Source organism: Pholis gunnellus, assembly GCF_910591455.1.
Source record: "Pholis gunnellus genome assembly, chromosome: 19".
Classification (NCBI taxonomy): Eukaryota; Metazoa; Chordata; class Actinopteri; order Perciformes; family Pholidae; genus Pholis; species Pholis gunnellus.
Window position 1 is genome coordinate 12,313,233 of NC_136546.1, and position 16,812 is coordinate 12,330,044.

Below are 16,812 nucleotides of genomic sequence, written 5' to 3' on the forward strand. Positions count from 1 at the left end.
TTTGCAGTAAAGTCTTCACTGAACAACCACAGTCTGTTCATTTTAACGCTTACACACTACAAGAAAATCACCACACGGTAAGCAGCTCAGAAACCACTTAAGCGTAGCCTCTCACCGGTCAGGGATTAATCAAATACTTTAGCTGAGTCTAAACTTTCTGCACACATTGTATCTCACTAGAATATATAAATAACTCCTTTTGTCTTTTAACTGTGTTAATCGCAGCAAAAACATTACAAGTTTTGCAAATGCTATTTGATCCTGGGCCAAAAGAGAGGAATTTGGGTTAGAATGCCACAAAGAGGCTTTTTTTGTGGTGAAGTGTAGAGAGAACAGAAGTTCCCCACTTTCCCAGTGAACCGCACAATGACAGCGCCGGATAGAAGGAAAAGAGTGACATGACGTCACTCTGTGTTGGGAAAAATTCTCTGGGGAGAATTACCTCCCCATCTCTGTCAAGGGCCCTTGTATCCTTGTGTGAAAGATGGGGATTAAGGTTGTAACTCCCCTTCTTCCATACAAATGTACCTCTTTTCACACAACCTGGACGTGAAAAGGGAGAGTCTGTTTTTTGTTGTTGTTTCCCTTGTTAGGAAATGTAAGAAGGGAGTAAATGGGATATCTTGAAAAGGATTTGGCGGGAAACAGCTTGAAAAAGAGAGAGAATTGATGTGATAATAACTGCATCTTATAAGGTCTGGGACAAGAAGAGGCAGAAACAACAAGCGAGCTGAAGGATGCTTGATGTATACAGTGCATGTTATGAAAAGATAATAGGTTAATTCACTATGTTTAGTGGAAGCCACTAAACCACTGGAATTAATGTATAATTTTACCTTTTTTGGGCATCTAAACCTCTCGTCTGGTGATGAGGGGCCACATTTAAACGTTGCTTCATTTCATTGGGTCACAAGCCAAAAAGGTTGAGATTGATAATTATGTTTTTCCTCATGAATGACTCTTTTAAAGAGTGAGGCTGATTAGATGGTTCCTTAATGTTTTAAGTAGTAGTGAGTTTATCATAAACTGTGTCTCGTCTTTCCAGAATATGCTGTTTGAGATCGAGCAGAAGGTGTCGTATCTGTCGGAGCTCTCCGTCCACAGCGAGAGCTTACTGTTGGAGGGTCGGGCCGAGACGAAAGGAGAGGCGGAGCAACTCACCTTCAAACTGCACTCCCTCAAAGACAGCCTGATGGAGCTGCAGCAGATGCTGCAGGACAAACAAGTTGGCATACAGGTGAGGTCAGGGGTCACTTGTGGTCTATGGACCTCTCCTCTTCCACGCCTTCAGTTCCCTTCCCCTTCGCGTTACCACACATTTTTCAATTTCCCAGCTTTTCCTTCCTCCCTGCCTCTGTGTGACTTTTGTTGTGCTGTGTTGCATTATGTGACACTGTGTAACAGTATCAATGGAAGTATTGTGCAAATACTAAAGGTCGTGTCATGCTCCTTCATAAAAGTCCACTGTTTCCCCACTATGGAACAACAAGAGCCTGTGTGTCTCACAATGGGCCTCAAACAACAGACAAAAGGATGCTACCTCATCACATGCTAACACTACATGTACTGCAGCAGGTGTGGTTCTGATGACACAACATTTTGGCTTTGGCCCCTTTGGGGGAAAAAAAACAACAACTACATTTTCTGTGTGTGGTAAATATCTTCCACTGAAAATAATTTTTTTCCCTAGAAAGAAATCCCTTGCTGCTGACCTCCCTTAATGTGCTCTTTTAGTAAATAATGATATCCATTCATTCACAAAATTACTCTACAACACAGAGAAACTACAATAGCTTATTTATCTGAGTCTACTTGAAAAACAGGCTGCAATCTTTGTTCCCTTTTCTGTTCTTTACAAACTCACAAACCTTATCACCCCTTCCTCAGAAAGAAAATCATTTCTTCCTGTCCTTTTCTCTCCTGTTAATGTTTTTGAGCATTTGCCAAGTGTTGACGTCCTTCTGTCTTTCTCCCAGGGTTCCCTGCAGGAGCAGGAGGACAGTGAGCCGGACTCGTCTCTGTCCCAGAGTCCTAATGTCCAGGATTGGCTTTCCCAGGCCAGAACCACACGCACCCAGCAGTACCACGACAACCTTCTTCGACAGAGGGTAAGAAGATTAACTTTTGTATAGTTGTATATCTAACAGGCCTGAGCTGATTCCATCTTGATAGCCTGGAGTGCCAAACGGCTGTCATGTCTGGTGCTCAATTGAATTAGTTCTATCGGGCGGAACAAGTCTCTTCTTGATAGCTAATTGAAACCATTTCAGAAAGGAAGTGGCTCTTCTAGATACATCGAATATAACTCTGATTCTTAATGGCCTAAATGCTGTATGTTGACCTCCAAGGAGCTGCAGGAGCAAGTAGCTGAACAGAAGAGGCTGCTCCAGTCTGTAGCCAGCGTTGGAGAGGAGTTACTCCAACAGACCACACCCAATGGGGACAGGTACTTTCCCTCTACTCTTCTCACACTTACTTTGTTTTTCCTTCCACAGGGGGAACAAACATTACTCTGTCACACATTAATGAGGAGCTTCTGTAATTTTAGTTTTTGTGTGAATTATTTATTTTTCATGTTTATTTGAATAAGCAGGGTAAACATTTAATTACATTGGAACTTGCTGGTGAAACACCACTCCAGGGACCAATCTCTTACCACGACTCACCCCTCTACCTCCCACAGTGAGGTGTCCATCCCAGGAGGAGTGTTGCTGGAGCCTGAGACCGTGTCTCCTTTGGACCAGATGAGACAGCGCTGGGAATACATGAATAAAGATCAGAGCACAAAGCTGCAGCTCTCCCTCAACTCCATGGAACAGGATCAGCTTAGCCCGGTACACAAGGCATACACCACGGAGTGTGATGTTTTTAATAAATAGTGTGAAGTTGACCCATGTTTTGAGTTGTCTGAAACTCATTATTTAAGGCTGATTGCATTCTGTAGGTAGTTTCAGCTTGCTGCCAGTCTGACCTTTATATGTCTCTTGTGTCTCATTTGTCATTCTTGTAAGCAGGTCCTCCACCGGTCCCGTTTGTCCAGCCCCAGTGTGGTGTTCAGAGGCATGTCTGCCGGCCAAGACTCTCGCTCTCTCAAAGCTTTGTTTGAGGCCTGCAGTCAGACTCTGGAAAGAATCGCCAATGAGGTGAAGCACAGATTTTCCTTATTTTAATCTCTCATTACTTATTGTTTCCCAGTGGGAATGGTTTCTGTGACTAACAAAAACATTCTCACTCACAGCTTTTAATGCACTGAGTAAATATTCTTTGTTCTTCCTCACAGACGGGGGATGGGGACAGCAAACTGGCAGCGTCTTTAGGAGGGACAGCAGTCCAGCAGGACCTGTATGCTGCAGTTTCAGCAGCTTCCTCCTGGTTGGATGCTGCTGAGAATCAGCTGCTCTCTGGTCCTGTGCTGCTGTCTGAAGATACAGAGACACAACTTTCCAATCAAGAGGTATTAAAGACACTTGTGTTGTTGTTATAGACACAAAAGGAGGAAATAAACAGACAACACAATTATAACTCTTTTGGATGGAATATATTGGTCATGTCACTGACCTTTGCTCTTCTGTTCAGGGTCTGAATAAACAGCTGAAGGCGATGACCTGGGAGGTAAACCAGTGCAGAGACCTTCTGGGTGGAGGAGCCGGCCGGCTGTGTGGAGGAGAGGAGCAAGCCCTGATGGAGGACACACTGGAGGGCCTGCAGGAGAGGATGGGGCTGCTAGACTCCACCCTGGAGCAACACTGTGATGCTATGAGGGACAGGCTACAGGAATACTCAACCTTCCAGGTACAATGGCAACTCTGTCAATCCACCAGTCTGAGTTTGATTAAACTTGTAAAAGTAAAAAGCGTTTTTTTTTGTGAACAGGGAAGTTGCCTCACTTAGTGAGAACATTGTTTCTGTTGTACTTGACAGAATGAACTGAGGATGCTGTTCACTGCTCTGGGTGAAAACAAACACCTGCTGCTACAGAAGATGGCTGGAACTGTGGACAGACCTGCGTCCAAACAGATAGAGGTATGATACCGACCAAGGGCAGATACACAAATAATACAAAATATAGAAATCCCACAGACGCAGTGAATTGGCAGTAGCTTCTGAGAAGACGTGTTCATTCAATGTGTTGCATCTTTTGTAGACATTATCGGAGGTAGAGGAGAGTCTGAGAGAGTTTGAGCAGAGAGTGACAGAGCTGAAGACGAGAGCAGAGGGACTCCAGTCTGACCAAATCTCCAACCAGGAACTTCTCAAACTACAGGTAATATAAAATTCCCTATGGAGCTCATTTCCTTTTTCTCTTCCACTGTGCCCCTATGGTGATAACATGTTGATGGTTTCGTGTAGGATGCGTATGAGGAGCTGGTTCTGATGGTGGGTTCCAGACGTAGCAGCCTGAACCACGGCTTGTCTCTCAAGGCTCAGTATGAAGTGGCACTTCATGACCTCACAGACCTGGTGGACACCGCCCAGGACAAGATGGCTGCCGATCAGAAGATGACCGTGGCTTCTGTCATAGAGGTCCAGATGTTACTGGAGAAACACAAAGTAAGGAGGGTGGTGAAAGGGGGTTGCAGTATATTTCTTGTTCACCTAGATACTTATTTCTTTCTTTTCTAACCTTGTCTTTCAAACATGTTTTCCTCAAATACAGGAGTTTTTCCAGGGTCTGGAGTGCCATATGATCCTCACCCAGGCGCTCTACAGTAAAGTGTGCAGTCTGGTGGCGCAGAGGGAAAGCCAGGCCCTGGAGGAGACCATGGCCTTAGCCCACAGTGTGCTCAAACAGGCCCACAGGAGGGGAGTGGAGCTGGAGGGCATACTGGAGGTGGGAATGAGTGACAACAAAAATGATAGCAAATAGGAACAGTACAAAGTTAAATAAAACGTGTAGAATGAATTAACTTAGCCACTCTCTTCTTTCTCCTCTCTTTAACAGTCATGGAGCAGGCTTGTGGAAGACTACCAGGCTGTGTGTAGACAGCTGGAGGCTGTGGAATGTAGCATCCCTACTGTAGGCCTGGTCGAGGAGACGGAGGAAAGACTTTTTGAAAGGATCGGCCTCTTCCAGGTTAGTACGTTAAACAGGCTGAACACACATGGATGCCCAAATGAATGCATCCTTATACTGCATGACACTATCGAGATGTCACCTGACGTACCCTGAAAGCTGTAGTCAAGCATGCTTGTTACAATATCAATTATCCGTCTGTCCTCTAGCGTCTGAAGGCCAGCCTGACGGAGCATCAGTCCCAGCTGTACCAGGTCCTGGAGGAGGGCAAGAGGCTTCTTCTGTCTGTTGGCTGCTCAGACTTGGAGAACCAGCTGACCCAGCTGGGAGATCACTGGCTCTCCTCCACTACCAAGGTCAACAAGGAGCTGCACCGCCTTGATTCCACGCTTAAACACTGGAGCAGGTCTGTGTCTAACAATAGTCTGAGTTTGTTTTGTTTGACCGTGTGCCAAGAATCAAATCAATTATGTAGCTATGTGAGTCACCTATCCTGTTTGTGATGCCCTGAGGCTCAATACAGAAAGAAATATTCCTTTCAGAAGCTGTCGAAACAAACATATCATATTTTGTCCTGTGTATCACCTTCAGGTACCAGAGTGAGTCAGCAGAGTTGAGCCACTGGTTGCATTCGGCTCTGGACCAGCTGGAGTTCTGGACGACCCAGTCAGTGACAGTGCCTCAGGAGCTAGAGACCGTCAGAGACCACCTGTATGCCTTCCTGGTTAGTTTGAGCAGCAACAATGTACCGCACACTTAAAATAATAAAATCTCTATTATTCATGAACGCACGGTTAGATTGCAACTGAACTCGCGGTCATTTTTGCTTCTGACAGGAATTTTCCAAAGAGGTGGACGCTAAGTCGTCTCTGCGTTCGTCTGTGCTGAGTACAGGCAACCAGCTTCTGCGATTGAAAAGAGTAGATACAGCTGGTCTCAGGACGGCATTGGGCCACATTGACACTCAGTGGGCTGAGCTGTTGACTCGTATTCCTGTAGTACAAGAGAAGCTACACCAGGTTTGACAATAGCAGCCGTTCGACTTTAATGTTTGTCAATTGTTGCACAATTTTTCTTCCCAAGAGGTTTTCTCCTAGCTGGTACTGTATACATTGTAACCACTCTGCTGTCGTCCCTCAGTTGCAGATGGAGAAGCTGGCCTCCCGGCACGCCATCACAGAGCTGATGAGCTGGATCTCTCTTTTGGAAAACCTCATAAAGGAGGACCAGAACAAAATCATGGGAGCGGTAGGCTCAGAGTTGGTCCAGGACTTCTTACAGAAGTATAAGGTAGAAAACAGGTTTTTTTTCTTCTGATAACAACCAAAGAGTTCAGCAGTTTTGTATGTTGTGTCTTTTCTCTTATTCCCTCTTCCTCATCACAGTCGCATCGTGTCTCATTTATATTTCACAGGGTTTCCGCATAGATCTGACCTGTAAGCAGTTGACTGTGGACTTTGTAAACCAGTCAGTGCTGCAGATCAGCAGTCAAGATGTGGAGGGAAAGCGCAGTGACAAAACAGACTTTGCTGAGAAGCTGGGAGCTATGAACAGACGATGGCAGATATTACAGGGGCTCATTGCTGAAAAGGTAATGTTTCAGTTACAATGTCACAGACCGGACTGTTTTCTTCTTATATTTTTATAGTTTGCAGTTTCTGAGTTCTACAATTGTTCTGAATTCCATCTATATTTTAGATTCAGCTTTTGGAAGGACTTTTGGAAGGTTGGTTGGAGCATGAAAATGGAGTTCAGGCTTTGAATACCTGGCTCACACTACAGGAGGATAAACTGAAGAAGAGACACAGGATAGAGGATGTAGCATCTGTGCAGAATGCACTTAAAGACTGTCAGGTACACATACATACACCGATGCTATGGATGCAACACACAGTTTGAGTGTTGTTTTTTAGGAAGTAAAAACAAAGGATTTGTTTGCTGCAGGAGTTGGAGGAATTAGTGAAGGAAAAAGAGAAGGATCGAGAGAAAGCCAAGGAACGAGGAAATGCTCTCATCCAGGATAAGACAGGAGCAGCCTGCTCTGTTGTCAAAGAGACCCTTAAAGGACTGAACCAATCCTGGGCTCATTTGGACCACATGGTGAGCTTCTTGGAACCCTTACCCTCATGATTGTTGCCTAAATTTCCCCATTGTACTTTTAAGATGCTTACACGTTTTGTCTCCCACCTTTCCTATCAGATAAGCCAGATGAAGGTGAGCCTGCGGTCCATGCTGGAGCAGTGGACGCTGTACCGGCGAGCTTCAGAGGAGATTAATGGTTACCTGATGGAGGGGAGGTACTCTGTGTCCAGGCTGCGTCTCCTAAACGGGTCTCTGGAGGCAGTACAGCAACAGGTGGAGAGTCTGGAGGTGAGTAGTGCAGATGTGTGCAGAGTGGCACACCACTGAAAAGACTCTGCGTCTGTTATTAGCACATAAAGTCATGCTCGAGATAGTTTACTGCAACAACTATTGCAAGTCAGTGTGAATGGAAACATCTGCTCCGAAGATGAAACTAACCTTTCGTGGGCCTCTGTGTTTTTAAGAACCTGCAGTACGAGATGGATAAACAGGAGAGCAGCCTGAAGAAGTTTGGCTCTGTAACACACCAGCTGCTGACAGAGTGCCACCCATCTGTGGCTGAAACACTCAACACAGCCCTCCAGGACGTCAACATAAGGTAAGGGTAACAAAAGTGACTTCAAATCAAATTGCAGCAACTTCTGAGCTGAGGTCAATGTGTAGCAATATGTTTCTCCTCCTCCGTTACAGGTGGAACAGTCAACTAGAGCAGATCTCAGAACAGCTGAGGAGCAGTAAAGCCCTGCTGGGGCTGTGGCAGCGCTACAGGTCATCGTGTGGCCAGTGTGTGACAGCGGTTCAGAAACAGGAAGAACGTGCTGATCGCCTGCTGAAGAGCGCCACCGACAGGGAGATCACAGAGGAGGAGAGCAGCGCCTGGATAATGGACTGTGATGTGAGTAGAGATGGGACAGTGTACCACAGTCCACTATATGATTATGTGAAACAGTTGAAGCTTACCCCCAGCCTCCTTTCTGATATTTTGTGAATAAGCTCCAAAGCGGCTTGTCAGCTCACTATGAGGATTCACAAAGCCTCTAACCCCGCTGCAGAATACCAAATTGCACCCTGCTCTATTGTCTGCTTGAATGTAGATTCACAGCACAATCTAACAAAAGCCCTTTGAAAAGGAGACCGCAAAGGGAAAGACAGGCCCCTGATTTACGCTACAGGGGTCCCACAGTGTCACGCTGGGCTCGTAGGGTCATGCTGGGCAATGTCTGGAGAAAGACTGTCAAAATAACCGGTCTGCATACAGTATTAGGACAGAGGATCGCTGCTTTAAACTTATAGTAGACAATTAGTGGCTCTTAACTGTTGTTTGTACATGAGCTGTCCTTTCTAGAAAGGCTTTTTACATGAAAGCCTTTCACAAAACCTTCAGCAAAAGGATCACATGGACCTCTTTGGGACTGGAACATTTTCAAAACCTACTGGATAAACACCTAAATATGAAAACATGCATCAGTTTCTCTTAAATTCTGACATTTTGGATATGTCAAGAGTTCCTTTATTAAGTCTTTCATTGCCTTTGCATTGATAATACAGTCCTTTCAACCCTGTTCCATTAGTGTACATGTAAATAAATACCATGACTTTCTCCAACTTCTCGAAACATTTAGTCATTCTGTTCCTAACCTGCCTCTCTCTCTGATGACATTACTTTTGCAGGCGTGCCTTGGTGACCAGGGCTCAGTGCAGCAGTCCCTCAAGCAGCTGCAGGCTTTAGGGGAGCAGCTGAAGAGCCAAGTTGACGCCTCCTCCTCTGCAGCCCTCCAGTCTGACCACCTGACACTCACACAACGTCTAGCAACACTGGAGCACGCCCTTCACAGGCAGCAGGATGTACTGCAGGTAGGAAAGCAGGGCTTGTTGGGCATAGGAAGAATGACATACACATCACTGTTTTCCATGTAAAACCTCAATATATGAATATGTTTAGCCATCACTTCTGTATTCTCACTGTTTCTGTCTGACTGCAGTCTGGATCTCAGGCCTGTGAGGGTTTCAGAGAGCAGTTGGACACACTGGTCCGTGAGGCTGAGGAAGCGGAGGAGGTGCTGAAGGAGTCTGACCCAGTCGGCTCACCAGAGCTCATTGTGGTCCAGACACGAATGGAAAAACTGAAGGTATAAAACACGTTGCTGTATTATCTGTGTTGAAACATCTGCTGCATTTTCACCAAAAAGTCTGCGTTTGTTCCTCAGACTGTCTTACTGAAAATAACAATGTATTCCCAGGTTTACCTGTTGAAGCTGAGCAGTCTATCTCCAGACCTGGAGCGTGTTAACGAGTCGGTGTACAGACTGCCAGTCAGTGACAGAGATGTTAAACGGCTGCAAAGTCTCAACAGAGCATGGGCCGCTCACTCCGCCCACCTCACTGAGAGGTTCAGGTACCTAAAACCTTCAGATTTACCTTTAAATAAATATATTTTATCGGTTAAAAAAACAACCAAGAGCGAAGGAGAAGTCCGTGAGCAGAGGAGACATCTTTAAGCAGACGTTTCACAAGCACACATAAGCAGCCTGAGTGGGACGAGAAGGGCTAAAGCTGGAGCACAGGAAATCTGTGCAAGCAACAATATATTTGCGTGTAAGCGTTCAGTTTGAGCAGAAGCAGAGAAAAATCCAAACGCAAGCAGTGGCTATTTGAGTGGGAGGTTTTAAAGGAAAGCATTACAATGAAATCCATGAGTCATGGTCTCAAATTGAAAGACCATGCTCTTAAATAAAGACAGGAAAAAGTTAACTTTTTACTTTCTTATATACAGTCGATGCTTTTTACTTTGAAATTCAATGTTTGGACTATTTCTCTTTTTGTATTGTATATCTTTACAATATCATACCTTAAAAGAGTGTAATTTGTCACAAAAAACAACAACTTTTTCTTCTGTTAATATTGTTTATGTTCCAAACGACTTTCCTCTGTCCATCTCTAGTAAACTGCAGGCAGTGTTGCTCCAACAGAAGAGTTTCCTCCAGAAGTGTGAGCTGTGGATGGAGTTCCTGTCTCAGACTGAACACAAGCTGGCCGCTGACATTTCAGGAAACTACCTGAATCTGCTGGAGCAGCAGAGAGACCATGAGGTCAGAGAAGCATCGCATTTACATGTGCATCTAATACTGTCTTTGTAGGTAGTGTATGTGTGTATTATGTACTGTTGCTATATATATATGTGTGTGTTCTTGCAGTTGTTCCAGGCAGAGATGTTTAGCAGGCAACAGATTCTCTACTCCATCATCAATGATGGCCATCATATGTTGGACCAGGGACAAGTGGATGACAGGTAAAGACGCACACAATCCTATCTATATATATATATATATATATGAAATTGTCCTATCTCATAAAAATGTATCCAGTGGTGAGGAGCATACATACTCTCACTCTTGTCCCCATAACAGAGACGACTTCAGTGTGAAGCTGGCCTTGTTGAGCAATCAGTGGCAAGGTGTAGTGAGACGGGCCCAGCAACGAAGGGGCATTATTGATAGTCTGGTCCGGCAGTGGCAGAACTACCGGGAGATGGCAGAGAAGCTGCTACAGTGGCTTCAAGAAGTGACTTGTGATCCAGATGAACATCAGCCAGGAGAACCTGTCGTCTTGCAGCAGGCCAGAAACCTATTAGATCAGATTCAGGTAAGTCCTTCACTTATCACCTTCATCACACTTCTAATCTTCTCTGAAGTGACTTTTTCTAAAATATTTATGCTTTATTATCTCTGCAAGTCACAAATCCAATGGACACTCCCACTGTTTTAAAAGTTTTCATTATTTATGAGGTCACTGGAAGAGGACTTTAAGATAATTTAAATTATGCAGATACAAAAATGTATCCTATTTAAAAAATACTTCTTAACACTTCAAACTTAACACTAAATTGTCCAAAGCAACTCTAAACGTCTCACTAACAAACCCTCACCTCTTCTCCGACCGTAGACTCCCTTAGTTAACCTGTACCCTCTCTGCCCATTCTCCCTGTCTCCGCTCCTGCAGCTGAGGGAGCGAGTGCTGCAGAGGCGGCAGGGGGGCTACATCCTGACGGTGGAGGCCGGCCGGAGCCTGCTGCTGTCGGCCGATGACAGGGCCGAGTCCAGCCTGCAGACGGAGCTGATGGACATTCAGGAGAGGTGGAGGCACGCCCACCACCGCCTGGACCAGCAGAGGAGGGAGCTGCACGGCTTGCTCAAGGTAAGACAAAAGCTGATGTTTTCATACTTTTTTTTTTTTGTCTTTTGCTCTCTTGGTCTTTTCTTGTCTAAGCTACAGTAGAACTTCTGACCATAACATAAAGACTTTGTCTTTATTATTTATTTTTACCCTCATTCTTTCCACTTTCTGTCCTTCGGTTCCTACACTACACCTAAACAAGTGTATTTATTTTCATTATACATGCAGTAGATTGTAACAATGTTTTTTAGGGGGAAGAGAGTACTGATCAGTGCTGTATTATGGGACATCCTGTACTGTTTCAGGTTTGTGAAGCCTCATTGGAGCCTCATTGGAGCACAGTCTGTGTTGAAGGCTGGCTAGAAGCTGTGTCTCTACCGTGTGCTGCAGTGAGAAGGGTGCTGAAGGGCATCTGAGCCCCTAATGAGCCTGCTCCGTTGTACATGCAGGACACTGAAACCAAGTTATCACATGAATTATGCAACGCTGCATCTTAACTCCTGAAAAGAAGTGAAGGACAAAGACGAAGCCAACTCACTTCTGTCTTCAGATAAATTGCATCTGCGCACATGCTGAAGCAGTACAAAATGGCTTAACATGGCACAAAAATAATTAAATGTCAGGCCAGGGCACAAACACACACACACACATGCAGAGTGCGGACACTGCGCAGTGTGCTGTAATGATTTGAACTCTGCGAGGTAGATTTTGCAGACTGTGTTTTGAATGGGACTGAGTGACGCACTATAAAAGATGCATCCGGGAATTTGGCTTTTTTGTTTAACATATTCTCCTACGAATACGAATAGCAGCTACTGAAGGTATTTTTGTCCGACCCTGGCTCTTCTTTGACCATGACTCTTGCTTCGGGTGTGCCACTTTGCTGCAGCATGTCTTACCAAATATTGCCCTGTTTCATCCTGAACCGTTATTCAGACTCTAAAAATAGCTTTAATCCGCACCCATTGGAGCAGAACCTTTATGAAGCTGTGTTAATTCTCTTCTTTGGCTCTTGGATTTTTGCTGTATCACTGTTTTCATGGGGTTGCTTAGAAGGTTCAGGGCTCAGTGAGCTGTAAATGATTGTTGATGTGGCCTGACTTAAACCTTGCGTTGATGTGTGTGTGCGTGTCAGTTTATGATGTATTCTGCAGCTGCAGGAAGAATTTATGACAACTTTCCCGAGAACAAGAAGCCCTGCAATCTGCGCGCGTGTGTGTTTTCTGCTCTTATTCTTTCTGTGTGTGTGTTTGTGTGTGTGTGTGTATAGAACTGGGAGCGATGTGAGAAGGGCATTAATGCGTCACTGGAGAAGCTGAGGGCCTTCAAGAGGAAGCTGTCTGGGCCACTGCCTGACCACCATGAGGAGCTGCACTTAGAGCAAATCAGATGCAAGGTGAGAAGAACCTAATACACACATATTTAAATTGTGTTTTCTTCCTGGTTTATTTTTTGCATCTGTGCAAAATACACGGGGAAACTCTCTCTCTCTCTCCGTCTTTCACACATTCACACGCCCACAAACAGCCACAGACGTGTCCTCCCTTTACCCTTTAATCTGGCTATGGGGACAAACAGATAAACAGACAGGCCAGAAGCAAAAAAAACAACATGCATCTATCTACCCGCTGCTGTCACTGTGTGACCTTGCTTATCCTGTTGTCAGACTGTTGGTAATAGATGTTGTGTATTTTCCTTTTGAATCTTTATCACATTTTAATGAACGATACTTGATTTTTGTTGTCTTGCTCCTGATCTGTTTAACATATACATTTTTCAAAAACTAGCCTGTCTTGGGTAAAGAATTATTATTATTATTATTATTATGTCTCCAATGATGCTAAAATAATGCCAGGATTCTGCTGGAATGAGCAAACGTGGACGTCTTATTGTTCCCACAGCAATCCTTACATTTTTATGTGAAAATTCTCATTATAATAATTTGCAGTTTGTTGTTAACCACAGTGTATGCTGTCATGTTTCATGCATGACATGTCCTGAGCTCCTGAGGGAGAAGGAGGAGGAGGGCTCTGAGAATAGCTGCACATAGTCAGCATCAGCTGAGGGAAAAGAGGGGGGGAGATAGAGAGAGAGAGAGAGAGAAGGACAGAGAGGGTGCGCGCGCATGAGAGTGAGAGAGCATCCCTGCTTGCAGTGGGGGTATATTCTTGGATGTGTGTGTGCTTCCTTTTGTGCGTATTGCATAATGGAGACGTTCTCCAGGTCAGCAAATGATTACACCGCCGCAAAACCGTCACAATGACGGACGAGGAGGCGATACCAGGTTTGATGCGTCTGTTACCTTATCTAGCCTTTAAGCTTGGATGGAGCTGTTTTGTATTAATATGTGAATGTTACTCTTATTTTTTCTTTTATCTTTTTCTTTTTCAGACAATCTAAAGCATTGCATTTAGAAGAAATTGTGTATTTTGTTTGCTGTGATATTTACTGTCGGTTTACTGTTTTGCTTCTCCTCATCACTATTTATGAGGGTGCAGCAGCTGCAGTTGAGCTTCAGTCGTTCTGTTCTGTGGGTTTTCTTGCTTTGGACTTTGGCTGTTGGTTAGCAGGCTGGTCTGAGTGCATCTTCACATTTTATGGGTTATGGGTCACCTCTCTGTGTTTTTGTAAATCATTTATTTTCACGTCATGTGGTTGCAGGAGTTGGAGAGCAGTGTGGCGGGCTGGACCGATGACCTCACTTCCTTGTTCCTGCTGAGGGACTCCTTGGAGGGCGTGGTCAGTGCAGATGACATCACAGTCCTACAGGAACGCCTCCAGCTGCTACAGCGCCAGTGGGGGGAGGTCTGCCACCAGGTAGATTCACACAGTACACATGACCATGATTTTTAAAAAAAAGCATTCTTGGGAGTTTTGAAAGGCTGTTGATGTTTTATTTTAGAGCTTTCTCTGTGTAATCTCAGACTAATTTGTGTTACAACCTGCCATGTCTTCTTCACATTGTGGATTTAACTTGTGCCTTTAGCAACAGTGCTTACAGCTGTGGTACATTTTGTCAGAGTAAGAGTTCAGCAGTGGCTAACTTTCCACTTCTTACTGTTATTGTGAGCTGTGTGTTTAGAATAGGTTTAGAATAATTACCAGGACTGGGCATATTCTCGTTGATGCTTGAGTATTTGAGTTTATCTTCCACCAATTCTGTTCTTTACCTCAATCTTTCTCAACCACCAAAGTGTCCCATATGTTTCAAATTTTGACTCTTTTTCCAATGTTCCCCTTCCACGTCTTTCAGCTTTCCCTGCGCAGGCAGCAGGTGAGCGAGAAGCTGAATGAGTGGGCAGTGTTCAATGAGAAAAACAAGGAGCTGTGTGAGTGGCTCACACAGATGGAGAGCAAGGTCTCTCAGAATGGAGACATCAGCATTGAAGAGATGATCGAAAAGCTCCGCAAGGTGATTTAACGCAACAAAACAAACGAACCTGAAACGTGTAAATGAACGAAACACTACACATCTATTCACAAAGACATTTATTTATTTTATTTATTTATTAACCTCCTTGATGTCTCTCTACCAGGACTACCAGGAAGAGATCAGTGTAGCTCTGGAGAACAAGCAGCAGCTGCAGATAATGGGCGCACGCCTGGCCAGCTCCAGCCAAGACAGCAAGGCGGCCGAGATCCAACACAAACTCAGCAAAGTCAGCGAGCGCTGGCAACACCTGCTGGACCTCATCGCTGCCAGGTGGGTAATGAGGAAACTCCAAAAAGACTTACGAGAAATGAAGTCAAATATTCTTTTGTATTGCCTCCTGAAGTGCTTCAGAAATATGGTTCACACTACTCGTGGTCTTTGTGGTCAAGTTTATGTACACACCATCACGTTTGGCTGTAGCTTGTGGTCTGATAAATGAAATAAATATATACAGAGTCCTCACAGTATAATTATTCGGACGAAAAGAGAAAGGTAACTTTGTCACAAGGCTTACTCTTCACACTTCTGGTCCTCTGCTGCATCACTCCACCCACTGGAGAAGATTTTTTTTTTATCAGTGAAGGTCTGCCTTGACCTCGGTTTGTGACACATGGTGGAAGAATTCATTTTCCCACAATGCTGCTGAGGCATTTCCTGAGTTCCTTGCTGGTGTCAGTGGGGTTTCCACTTAGTGAAGCTGCAAACCAAGCAGAGAGAGGTCACATTCCTCATCCCAACTCTTTACTTCTGTCTTTATCAACCTTTTTTGGCACTTTGGACGCCTCCACTTACCAGACTCTAACCACCCCAGCTGCCCTCCCCCAGCAGTCTTCCGGCTGTTATCCTCTGGGACTGTAGTGGATGAACGAAGAAAGGGAAGCACAGTGTCTGACCTCATGCAGGCAGCTGTGCTCTCTTTGTCTCTTATAGAAGTCCTTTACTTAAAAACAACAGGACAGAATACTTTACAATGTAGGGTTTTCTTTAGACTTTTTTCCCCTGTGGATCAATGTATTGATATCTTCTGGAGGTTTTATTTTATGAAGAAACAAGGATCTATTATTCTCCAGCGGATACGGTTTACAGGAACTCTTTTCTTCTTCATGTGAACTATCCGTTGAGGTTTGCTCACATGCATGGAGCCTCCAGCCTTTGCTTCTGTTCATCCCATTTGTGTGTATTCGGTGTATGATACTCAGACACAGGCCAGCTCTGTGGCACATGCCTCTGACTGTAAGTCTGTTTTTAGAAACAGCAGCACTTGTCACTCTCCGGCACACACACACACACACACACACACACACGACTGTTGGGGTTTTCTTTTTTTAACCTTGGGAGAGCAACAGTTGAGTAGTCACAGTTGTGCCAGCCCACCACTACCTGCTTGCCCTCCCCCTTCTGCACAGAGTTTAGAGTAAGTTCCATGTGGAGCACACAGACAAAAGAGAAGAGTGTTTGGATCAACACCATTACGCTTCCTGACATCAACGTTGTCTTTGGGAGTTCCACACCCCCCCATGGTTTTGGATTTAGGGACGGATAATATGGCAGGATGCCCGAGTGAGGATCTGCCGGATTGTGACTGCGATGTCAACAGGCAGGACAAACTTTGAGAATTTATGTTGAAACTGTTTTTTGAAGACTGCATTGCACACGACAAGAGTCTTGAAAGAGCTCCATGTGCTTTCCTCATGCAAAGCTTATTTTTTCTCATTCTCTTAAAATAGATTATGTTCTCTGTTATTATCCAACTCCTGCTTTGTAGAATCATCTTTTCGAGCATTATTTATGAAGAGTGCTGGTTTAACTAGTTTGTAAAAGTATTTTCTTAAATGTTGTTTAAACAAGTCTGTGTTTCTGGCATAGCAGCATCCAGATAGGAATGTTTTAAGTGTGTTTCTGCTCCGCATAGAGCTACGCCTTCTTTCTATAATGTTTATTTTATTTATTTTGTTTTAGCCTCATGGTTTAGTGGAGGCATAGAGTGGCGGTTACTACACCGGACAGTACAATGAGTTCCAGAGAGTTCAGACAATAGCAGGAGTGTAGAATCACTGTTTGATTGGCATCGAAATAAACCTGACCCAGTCAAATTATTTGCAGTTTGTAT

General features: G+C 44.5%; 1 protein-coding gene across 1 annotated transcript in view; it reads left to right on the forward strand.

Annotated features, from left to right (window-relative positions):
- The window catches only part of syne1a (spectrin repeat containing, nuclear envelope 1a), a gene marked incomplete at its 5' end in the record, with an annotated part of 110,052 nt that overhangs the window by 81,261 nt on the left and 11,979 nt on the right, over positions 1-16,812 (forward strand). The window contains 33 exons of the mRNA XM_079180047.1: positions 1,046-1,237; positions 1,977-2,108; positions 2,349-2,446; positions 2,684-2,834; positions 3,015-3,143; positions 3,281-3,454; positions 3,577-3,792; positions 3,922-4,023; positions 4,145-4,264; positions 4,351-4,551; positions 4,658-4,831; positions 4,943-5,074; positions 5,224-5,420; positions 5,606-5,738; positions 5,851-6,033; positions 6,155-6,304; positions 6,429-6,605; positions 6,713-6,868; positions 6,959-7,114; positions 7,214-7,384; positions 7,561-7,694; positions 7,787-7,991; positions 8,768-8,950; positions 9,079-9,225; positions 9,337-9,491; positions 10,038-10,185; positions 10,291-10,385; positions 10,504-10,738; positions 11,096-11,290; positions 12,540-12,665; positions 13,931-14,086; positions 14,523-14,681; positions 14,806-14,972. Of these exons, the coding sequence (XP_079036173.1) occupies positions 1,046-1,237; positions 1,977-2,108; positions 2,349-2,446; positions 2,684-2,834; positions 3,015-3,143; positions 3,281-3,454; positions 3,577-3,792; positions 3,922-4,023; positions 4,145-4,264; positions 4,351-4,551; positions 4,658-4,831; positions 4,943-5,074; positions 5,224-5,420; positions 5,606-5,738; positions 5,851-6,033; positions 6,155-6,304; positions 6,429-6,605; positions 6,713-6,868; positions 6,959-7,114; positions 7,214-7,384; positions 7,561-7,694; positions 7,787-7,991; positions 8,768-8,950; positions 9,079-9,225; positions 9,337-9,491; positions 10,038-10,185; positions 10,291-10,385; positions 10,504-10,738; positions 11,096-11,290; positions 12,540-12,665; positions 13,931-14,086; positions 14,523-14,681; positions 14,806-14,972 (5,249 nt within the window). The remainder of the gene's footprint in view (positions 1-1,045; positions 1,238-1,976; positions 2,109-2,348; positions 2,447-2,683; positions 2,835-3,014; positions 3,144-3,280; positions 3,455-3,576; positions 3,793-3,921; positions 4,024-4,144; positions 4,265-4,350; positions 4,552-4,657; positions 4,832-4,942; positions 5,075-5,223; positions 5,421-5,605; positions 5,739-5,850; positions 6,034-6,154; positions 6,305-6,428; positions 6,606-6,712; positions 6,869-6,958; positions 7,115-7,213; positions 7,385-7,560; positions 7,695-7,786; positions 7,992-8,767; positions 8,951-9,078; positions 9,226-9,336; positions 9,492-10,037; positions 10,186-10,290; positions 10,386-10,503; positions 10,739-11,095; positions 11,291-12,539; positions 12,666-13,930; positions 14,087-14,522; positions 14,682-14,805; positions 14,973-16,812) is intronic.